Below are 11,149 nucleotides of genomic sequence, written 5' to 3'. Positions count from 1 at the left end.
TTACTCAAATATAAATATTGCATTACAGTGGAAGGTTCCCTTCTGTATTCAGAATTTGCTTTCAAGGTAATCTGGTGAACACAGGTTCTTCTTGTCACTAGTTGTCTTTTTGTGGTTTTTCCGCACTTTCCAAATAGTGAACACTCCACGCAGAGAAAATACAATGGCGATGACAGTAAAGTAGCTGGCATATATGATGAACTGCAAAAAAAGGGGGGGGGGGGGGGGGGGGAAGACAAAAAAACATTCAAATAATTGTAGCTGTACTTATTATAGTAGAGTTACAAAATGTGCTCTCCCTGAACAGGCAACTGACCTGAGGTATGATGGCCAGGCCAAGTCCTCCACTGTCCACCACAACGGAGGTGATGATTGTCTGAAGGACCAATGCCCCAAAGTTATTAGCTCCAAATATTAGTGCATATCTTTCCATTGACAGATCGGCTGCAATTTGGAACCTGAGGAATAAGGGAGTGATCGTTAAACTGTTAAAATGAAATACAGTGAAAGGGCCAAAATGTGAAGGTCTTTCCATATTTAGCCTGCACATTTACAGTACATGTTCAGCCTATATGAACTACGTCTGATGACACACTTACATTGCTATAGTGATCAGAAGCATGTACACACACTTGAAAATGACATATCCAGTGTAGCAGGCCCAGATGTTGCCTGTAAAAGTCATGAGGAAGAGTGTGGCTGCCCCAAGCCCAGAGAAACCACCCAGGGTCAACTCTCCCCACTGGGCCCAGTTCACCTGCATGAATCCTATACCATAGGCTGTTGTAGCACCTGCAAGGAACACACAGGGTTAAACATAAAAAAACACATAAGCAGCTCATATTTTAATGTCAACTGAGGAATAAAAAAACATTCTGATAAGTGGTAACAACTTGACAAAAGTGGTCAACATAGCCATTATACTTAGTCAGCAAGTTTCTAATCTAGACAGACCAAATGACACCAACCATGTTATTGTCAACAAAAGCAACAAGCCAGCTCTGTTGGTAGCAGCATTAACCCATTAAGACTGGGAAAGTTATTGTTATTTTTAGATTTCTTTGGCTATTAAAAAATAGCAGATCTACAAGCTCATAGCGTGGCACTGAGTGCCGCACTATGAGCTTGTAGATCTGCTATTTTTGAAAAATAGTGATTTTTTTTTGTTGCAAATCTTTGAATATATATATTATTCAAAGCGAACATTTTAATTCAAATCTTTACTTCTAGGGATTCTTCAAAGGTCTTCTAAATCCTAAAAAAATCTAAAAAAAAACGTATGTTTCTACATCAGTGGTGCTCAAAACCTTTTTCATGTCGAGGACCCCCAAAATTATATGTATTTGGCCGCGGACCCCCCATCTGAAAATGTATTCTTCCAGGGAACCCCCAAAAGCTGGGTTAATGTGCAACCATTATTTAGTTTTCGTATGCAGTGTTGCAGTAGATGGCCATTACTTACCAAACAGATTGGACACAGCCTCTACGCCTCCGTTGTAGATGGTAACGTTCTGGTAAGGCTGCACATGCTCCCACAGCAGCTGCATTAAAGTATTTTAGGGATTTGAGACTTTTAAGTGTTTTAACCCTTTAAGACCGCGAATGTATGTGTCATTTTAGATTTCTTTGGCTATTCAAAAATAAATAGCAGATCTACAAGCTCATAGCGTGGCACTCGGTGCTATTTATTTTTGAAAAATCATGAAAATGTGTGCAAATCTTTGAATATATATTCTACAAATGTCTTCTAAATCCTAACTGTTTAAAAAAAAAAAAAAGGTATGTTGCTATATCAGTGGTGCTCCACATTTTCCATGTCAAGGACCCCTAAAATGATATGTATTTGGCCGTGGACCCCCATCTCAAAATATGTTGTTCCAGGTACCCCCAGAAGCACAGATCGGAGTTAAAAATGTTGGCTTTAAAACATATATATAGTACTAGAGTTTCGGGGGGCTACGCCCCCCTCAACCCCAGCCGCGCACGGGGCCCAGCCGTGTGTATATTGGGGGACCCAAATCGCGGGAGTGAAACTGTGGAAATTATTTTTTGAAAAAGGGAAAAATTTGAAGAAATAATATTTGTTATGTTTCAGGGGGTCCACAGGGGGTCCGCGGACCCCCTGATGGTCCACTGACCCCCTGTGGAGTGTTGGGACGCGCGGGGACACCCCTGGAACATTGCGGACCATTTCGGTGTTTTTTTTTTTGTCATGAAGGTGGTTGCTTGTTTCTGGCGCAGGCTGTGCAAACCTGGCAACCCAGCGCATGCTGCCGCACGTTTAAGTGGCGTAGCGTCATGAGGGTCAGTGGGGCCGTGGCTCGGTCAGTGAAGACCCTGTAGTGCGGATGATATGTGGCATAGAGGGGCAGATTGTAAATCCACAGAGGAAACATCCGTGGGCTACCATTGGTTCAGCGATGTGTGCGGTCGCCCTGCGGCCCCTCCTCCTCCACCAATGTGCAGTATTGAGAGCCCTGACGTCACAACAATTGGAGCGATGGGCACTGCACTGTGGTTGGTTAGGGTACACCTAGGGCCCAGGTAGAACCCAGTTAAAGCCTGCATGGGCAAACCCAGTTAGGACCCGCCTTGGTCCCACATAAACATGGCTAGTTGGGGCCCACCTAAGGGCCAGGTAGAAGCTACTTATAGCCTGCATGGGCATCGCAGTTGGGACTGAAGTGGATGCCGCTGACATTGCTGACATGGGGTCCATATGGTTTAGCCCACCTTGAAACCATATGGGAACTACGCTGGCATGCTGGCTGTAATGCAAACGCTGCATCATACCTGCAGTGTGTAGTTTGATGTTGTGTGTGTAGCAGATATACCTGCAGTGTGTAGATCAATGTCCATAGGAAAGTCAATGGCCAGCAGTGTTTTTTTTCCCCAGCAGAGTTTCTAGTGTCTCTGTGTCTCTCTGGAAGAGGTTGCACATGAACTCTGCAGCCGCACTGAGGCGCTCCAACACAAACACTCTGACATTAAGCTGCTTCACACAACAAACATCAGCACCACGCTGCTGTTTGTCCAAAAGACACAATATCTGCTCTCCCACCAACGTCATGTGTTCATTTATCGACAGCCGTACAGACTCCTTTTGACACATTTTACGTCGTTTATCCAGCTCTCACTAGCCTCGGAAACCCAGCCATTTTTTTTTGTTACAAAAGAAAAAAGTCTGGGGGAACGATGCAGGAACGATGGTCTTTGAAGCTTGTTATCTCCTAACCATTCAGAGTGCAGAGGGGCGTCGCTCTAAATTTGGTGACGTCAGCCTGCTCCGTGCACAGACCGGGGGGGGGGGAGGGGGGAGGGGGGGGAGGCGGGGACATAGATTGGTGAAGCAATCGGAGGACGCGCCTGCTCCGGGCGCCTGGGTTTGGATCCGCCCTTCGAGACCATGGATTGCTCTCGTTCTCTCAGTCTAGCTCTCACTGACTCTCCACAGCGGGCTGTTATTTTGCTGCGATCAAGTCAACGATGTGAGAGATTAGCTATCACAGACGGACGGACAGGGGGTGAAACATAGTGTTGCGCCATGCCTTTCGGCCTGGCGGAGACAATAAAAAACCGAAAGTAAAGGAAATGGCCATTTCTGCAACAGAAGTAGTCAATAAACTATGCTATGAAAACATGGGCCACATTGGCAAAGAATGTAAGAAAGAGGCAATCATGTAGAAAATAGCCGATCTCCAAGCTTACAAAGCCTCTGAACGTGAGGCGTTTGGAGCTTGTAGATCGGCTATTTTCACAATATTTACTTGTGGAACGGAGTCAAACAGAATGGGGGGGTCCCAGATCAAGTACGTGTATTGGGGGGGGGGGGGGGGCGGCGTGAAAGGGTTGATAAACACTGCTCTAATCGGAGCGAAATTATCTGAAATTACTACATGACCATAATGCAGCCTAACATCTGTTGCACGGGGCGGTCCTGCCATTACGTTAGTTACTGTAGTTGCTGTGGAGCGACATAGTTCTCCAGAAGACACACACAAACATACACCATCTACAATGGACGAACTGAGCAGCAATATAGACATTCACCACACGAACGTGCATTGTTGACAAAGTGATTGCACAGCCGCTGCAGGCATGACAACCAGGTTAGCGTTAGCGACATGGCAGCTAGCACAGCGCCCTGTCCGTCGTGCTGCAACTGCCTGTGATGGCTACAGCAGTAACAGCAAGCTGTCTGCGATGCCATTGTCTGGAGACTGCTCTTGGCGTGACACGACCAATGAGAGTGAGCGCTGTAGTTGTTGCTAAGATACGGTGGCGTCTCTGCCCCATAGCTTGTAGATCTCTCACACATGATTGGCGTAGGCTGCGTTGCCAGGTCTGACTTTGTGTCTAAGCAATGGTCGGCTGATTTTGGCGCGCCTTTGGGCTCGTTTGCATTGTGCGCACGGCAGCGCTTGTTTAGCGTACGTCAGTATACATATTAAAAGATTTGCACACATTTTTCAAAAAAAAAAAAGTTGAATTGCCAAAGAAATGAAAATGACAGAGATGCGTTCCCTGGATTGAATGGGTTAATCGGATGTCACCCTGTTGTTCAGTGTGGCATTTATTTTGGACCACTGACCTGTACATAGTTGACGGTCTGGTTGTACCCGCAGGTGGCCAGTGCCCACCACAGTGACCAGTAGAGCAGTTGGCGGGAGGTGTAGCACTGGCGGAAATCTCTCCCCAGCTGGAGTAGGACCCGGCCACAACCCTGTGCCCCCCGGTTCACCTGCCCTTCCCTTCCTCCTACTGCCCTTTCACACGGTCCTCCCCCTGTCTCTTCCCAGGATACGTTTGGGTTGTTTATTTCCTCCGTCGCGCCTCCGTCTCTTCCATCGACACACTTCCCTGGAACCTGTGGTGGTGGCCAGAGGAGGAAAAAGGTTCTTTTACTTTACTTGTCCATTTTTCAGTACTTAATGCTTGTACTCCACTACATCTCAGAGGCAAATATTGTACTTTTTAATCCACTACAGTTATTTAAAAACTTTTAGTGAATTTAGATTCTTAACATAAAACCAATTAAACCACTTTATACTTTCGAAAATAGCCGGATCTACAAGCTCACAACGCATCCGCCACACTTTGTGAGCTTGTAGATCTGCTATTTTTGAAAGGTTTCGAGTACTTTTACTTTTGGTATTTTAAGTATATTTCAAAATCTTTGAATACAGGACTTTGACTTGCAGCAGAGTATTTCCATATGGTGGTCATGCTACTTTTACTGAAGTAAGAAATGTGAGTACTTCTTCCACCACTGGTGGTGGCTTGCGGTGGAAGAACATGCTCTTCTGTGGCATGGGCAGGAGGCAGGAAGTGAGCAGAGCCATGGCGGTGAGGACCAGTGTGAACACCAGGATGCGATGATAGGACATGAGGTTGAAGCTGACCATCAGCTGGCCAATCACAGAGCCAACGGTGTAGCCCAGGAGTTGGACACTGCGACAGTACGACGTAGCCTTCCTGTACTTGTCCACCTCCACCACACTGTAATGTAATGAATTGAATGTTATTATGGTACTTTCTGGATGCGAATCCACAGAAAAAAACATACATCATGAGAGGAGTCACTGCAATGATTGGTGAGTAGGTCAACTACACTTGGTTTTTCTGTAGATTGTAGCTTACATTGTAGATGTAAGTGATATATTTTAGTTAAAAAGTTAAAGCTCTATAGTCCACTAGTAATCATTGCTATAGAGCGGGTTTTAAATAGAGGTTTTCTTTTTTTTTTACAAAAACAAATAAACTATACCTTTACCTCTGTAAATATGAATCTGTATCTCGGGATAAATGCATGGAAAAGTACAATAAGCACTTTCTAGATCAGTGGTTTTCAACCTTTTTTTGCCCCCCCCGCCCCCCCCCCCAAAGGACCACTGGTGGTCCCCGGACCCCTGGTTGAGAAGAACCACTGCTCTAGATGCATTTATCCAAAGCACTGACAAAGTGTCCTGACCTGATCTCGTGACTTTTCAGCAGTGCTGCTCACAGGACAACACACACTCATACTCACCTGTAGATGTAGGAGAAATAAGCCACTTCGCTAGCTGTCACAACACCATAGAAGAACTGCATGGCCTGCATGGCCGCTACGCCTCGCAGCCACAGCAGCATGGCGGTGGTGACCGCCAGGCTGACACACTGGAGCATCACCACCGGCTTGTAGCGCAGCCAGTCTGTGAGGAGGAACACTGGCACCAGCACCAGGAGGTAGGAGTACGTCCATACTGGGAGAATCTGATTGTTCACCTGAGGATATCACAGAGATGCCAGTGTGTGTAAAGCAAGACATATGTTAAAAGGGAAATAATGCAAATCTTTAAATCACGCTGATGTGACCTCTATCAAGCTGTCAATAAAAGAGGTTTGACTCGTCAAGTACACAGACATCAGTAGACTCATTGGTAAAGTGTTTTGTACATTTGAAATGTTTTGTAGATGCTGTGAAACTAACAGTGTAAACATGATAGCACTTTCTTTGTTTTAACCACTTGAACAATCTATACTTAGCAAAACGGAACTGAGTTGCAACTATACTTGTGCTTTTTTCTCTTCCAAAATCCCAAAATAGCCATTCTACAAGCTCGACACGAGGTACGAGCTTGTAGATCTGCTATTTTTGCCAAAAGTTCCCCCCAGCATAAGGATGCTGGAGTTCCAGTGCAGTGATTAATGACCAGAACTATTAAGCTGACTATTACTTGGTTTCCTTTGCACAGGTTGTAAAAAAAGAATGAACAAACTTTAAGGCTGTAGTACCTGCTGTGTTGTTAGGTTCTTGTCCGGTCCTGTCAGGTAGGGGATGAGAAAGGGTTCCAGGGGTTTAATGGTGCTCAAGAAGCCGTAGATACACAGCAGGGTGGTGGGATAACCCCAGCCTGCCTTCCACCTCTTCACAGCCTCCATCTGAACCTCAGCACCATCTGCCTCTTCTGAGGCTAGGGACAGCTTGCTCGCCTATGGTTCTATCTAAACTGTGTGTGTGTGTGTGTGTGTGTGTGTGTGTGTGTGTGTGTGTGTGTGTGTGTGCGTGCGTGTGTGTCTGTGTGTCCCACTGCTTACTTCCCAGTGCTTTCTCTTTGCAGAAGAGTAAAGGCTGGGAACGAGGCTACTGCTTACATCATTTCTCCTTGGTTTGTGAATCAACAACCTGCTCAAAGGTCAATGTGACCTGGGTCGCATTGACATTCCTGCTCAAGATGAGATATGGCTGTCATAAATTTTACATGAAGGTGATTAAGTTGCTTAAACAACGAGTGATACTGTATGTTTTTGTAAAAGAAAGAAATACTTTTAAACAAAGGTTTAAGCTCCATTCAGATAGTAAGAGCTATAGATAGAGTGTATAGAGTACAGAATTGCATGAAGCTAATGTTCACTTTTCAAATGTAGAGATGGTGTGCTTTATACACAGATGACACATGGAGGCAGTGCAGACATAGTTTTAGACTAGGGCTGTCATAGGAATTACTGTGATTAATCATTGTTAATAAAACAGTGTTCAATCGCTTTCAATTTGGAAACGTACTACCAACGAAATACAATTGTTTAATGTAAAGAATATCATTCATAAATGGACGCGAGAATTGATAGGCGTATTCCAAGAGGCATTTACCTACGTTGTGAAACGGTGAACAGAGGTTGGCAGCGTTTTGAAAATACCAACTTGGTGTATAGTAGTCTACACATTCTCACTCTCAAGGCGTACTATAAAAACAAATAACACTTCTGGTTGTCCACGTCAAAATAAAACCCACATGTTTTTTTATTAGACATATGATTAGTGTGGTTGCCCGAATGGGCAACCACACTAATCATAGTACTCTACCGACACTAGACTATAGTACTTTACCGACTTTATTATTATAAGTGTGGTTGCCCGAATGGGCAACCAGACTATTGTTATAGATAAACTTTATTCTTTCTAGATAAACTTTTTTTCGGGCCGCTACTCCTCCCACAGTTTATTTTTCCCAATTTATTGGCATATGTCAAAATGACCGGCTTCACCGGGAATCGTGCACCTGTATTTTGCTAAGAGATTGGTTGCATGTTTAATTGATATCCTATAATACATTGCACAAACCAAAACCCATAATTTCTCGGTGTCACTGTGTCGGAATAAACACATTACACAAACACGAACGCGGGATCCGATCGGCACCGAATTCGAATCGCACGGCCTCCGACGGTATTCCTCCAGGCGTATTCCTCGAGTCCCGGCGGCCGCGACCCGCGACCGGCGTCGGCGCAACCACACTTTGCAATTGCCCTGAATTGCAACGCGTCTAGTTAGTGTGGTTGCCCTAACAGGGCAACCAGACTATTGTTATCCTCCGAGGCCATAACAGTTTATTTTGAACCGCATCTCCTCCCACAATTTATTTTTCCCAATGTAGTGCCATATGTCAAAATGACCGGCTTCACCGGGAATCGTGTGCTTGCATTTTGCTAAGAGATTGGTTTCATAGTTTAATTGATATTGATTTATTAGTGCATTAAATGTCCCCATCCACTTTAATGGGAAAATGAAAAAACTCCCATTCAAGTATTTATTTCTCAGAAACCGTAGGGGCTAGAGTTTCAAGACTTGGAGGGGTGGTTCATGATTTAGTCCAAAATTATTGGAAAAAAAATTACACCAGTCGGCCTCATGGTGGCGCTATAACAGCCCACTTTACGTTTTGGCCTATAACTCTTGAACCGTAGGTCGTAAATTAAAAATATTTTTTCCCTAGATTCCTTGGGTCATGACGCATTTGTGTCAGGATAGATTTTCCGCCATTTTTAATTTTCATCAAAACACACTTTTAGCTCCTCCTCCCACATATTTTGTCCAAATTGTCTATGTCAAAAATCGGTACACATGATCTCTGGGCCCATGCGATAAACATATCCAAACGGCATTTTGATAGTCCTTACCGTTCGTCCGTAAATGGCTTCCAAAGTTAGTGGGAGGGGCCTGTTTTACCAAAAATGCCAGAAATCACGAACGAAACGTCCGGTGAATCCCAAATTTGAATCACATGTTGAGGATGGTTTACTCAACAAATCCCCAAAAGCATTTCCATTTTGACCCATAGGGGGCGCCACAAATGCACAAAATGTAACCGAGGCAAAAACATGATTTTTGGGGGGATCAGTCCTCTCAAAATGAAATAAAAGCGATATCAGGAGTGACGTGACAATACGATTGGTCTGTTACATTTGTGGGAGGGGCCTATTTATTTAGTGGGAGGGGCCTATTTCCTAAAATCAAAACGGCACGTATCACGAAGGCAGGATCCGATCGGCACCCGATTCGAATGGCACGTCGCACGGCCTCCGACGGTATTCCTCCCGGCATATCCCTCGAGGCGTGATACGGTCGGTGCAACCACACTTTTCAATTTCCCAGAATTGCGACGCGTCTAGTTATGGATGCTATAAATCAGTAGAGACCCCCACATTAACGTATGCTTTATGGCCACGGACCCCTAGGGACCCCCTGGCCCAGGGGCCCCCATCTGAAAAATATTTAGTGCCAGGGACCCCCAGAAGAGAAAAGTTATGTTAAGAAATTCAACATCATTCAAAATGTTCTAAACATTTTCAAGATGTTTCAAACTTTTTTTTAAATATCAGATGTACAAGCTCGCTGCGCCGCCTCGAAGTGACACGCTGTGAGCTTGTAGATCTGATATTTTTGAATGGCCAAAGTATAAAATATGGATAAAGTGGTTAAAATGATTGTGATGCTGTATTTTAAATTGAATCGATTTTTTTTTTGTTTTAAAACATACTGGTTTTAAATAGACAATTTATTCAAATATGTAAATATACACGATTCACATATGCAAAGTACAAAAGTATTCACATTAAAATATAATTAAGTGCTGAACGTAAAAGTACTCATTTTGCAGAATATCCCATTTCACAAGTTTCCAAATGTGTAAAAATGCTTTGAAAACAGCAGATCTACAAGCTCACAACGCATTGTGAGCTTGTAGATTTCAAATAGCCTAAGTGCATAGGACTGTAGTGGTTAATGCATGTTTTGTAATCATATTAAACATCTATAAAGTAACTAGTAACTAAAGCTTTCAAGTAATTGTGGTGAAGTAAAAGTACAATATTTGCCTCTGAGATGTAGTGGAGTAGAAGTAAAAGTATTGAAAATACTCAAATAAAGTAGAAATACCTCAAAATTGTACGTAAGTACAGGAGTACATGTACTTAGTTACTTTACACCGCTGCTCTGCACAGGTGAAGATGATTTAGTGTTGATGAGTAAAAAGCAGTCTGTGGGGATCTATTAACTCTGCATGATGAAGATCCGGTCAGAAAACGCAAATGGTTTGTCCATGTGACGTTCGTTTGAACGTGTTCAACGCACCGGATCCAGTAGGCGGGGCTTTAAACCGGATGTGAATACGGATGTGAAGACGCACGTCTGCTTTCAAACATTTTAGCTTGCACCACGTCGCGCCGCTCTGCTGAAGGTAATGTTTGATTTATATCTAAAGTTTAAACACTCACTGTGTGGGGGTTTGTAGATCTAACCCTGCCATATGTTCATGTGTGTTTATGAATCTACTTTAGTCTTGGATCAAGACGGCCCGTCAGGGATTGTATTATTTATGGTGATCGAGTCTGATGTTTGTTGGTAGTTTTAAACGGATCATAAATCCTCATAAATGAACCCAATCCAACATATAAAGTGTTTAAACACAAAGACACGGATGTTACCCGTCCATACGGGTCTGTTGTGTTCCGTAATATTACGTAGAGTTTAATAAAGACGCGTCTTAGTCCCGTGTGCGTCTGAACGCCGTTCTAGTTCCACATTTACATGGACATTTACCTGCTGCAACAGCCACTTTACCAAATAGTTTGTGGTTCTGTGTTTAAGGCTCGTGCGTCTATACTTATGTATGCATTGTAAATATAAAGTGATTATCTTAAAGCCACAGATGTTATCCGTACATACGGGGTGTTGGTGTTCAGTTAATGTTCAGTATAGATTAATAAAGAAGTGTTTTAATCCCCTCTGTGGATGAACGTCATTGTATTTCCTGGATTACATGGGGTGTAATACTGGTGTTCACCTGCAACAGCGCCACTTACACCCATTGAATGATATATACAGTGATGT

General features: G+C 43.7%; 1 protein-coding gene across 1 annotated transcript; it reads right to left on the bottom strand.

Moving 5' to 3' along the window:
• Positions 1 to 48: 48 nt before the first annotated feature.
• On the bottom strand, positions 49 to 6,921 carry slc19a3a (solute carrier family 19 member 3a; the record flags this gene model as incomplete). The annotated part of the gene is made up of 8 exons (XM_084064637.1): positions 49 to 201; positions 317 to 458; positions 600 to 792; positions 1,463 to 1,541; positions 4,592 to 4,789; positions 5,271 to 5,499; positions 6,029 to 6,264; positions 6,775 to 6,921. The coding sequence occupies 8 exons, from the start codon at positions 6,919 to 6,921 to the stop codon at positions 49 to 51; spliced, it is 1,377 nt and encodes a 458-aa protein (XP_083920763.1).
• Positions 6,922 to 11,149: the final 4,228 nt, after the last annotated feature.

Source organism: Gymnoscopelus microlampas (assembly GCF_963454915.1).
Source record: "Gymnoscopelus microlampas genome assembly, chromosome: 8".
NCBI classification, from domain to species: Eukaryota; Metazoa; Chordata; class Actinopteri; order Myctophiformes; family Myctophidae; genus Gymnoscopelus; species Gymnoscopelus microlampas.
The sequence above is the reverse complement of the archived record's forward strand: the minus strand, read 5'-3'. Positions and strand labels throughout refer to the sequence as shown.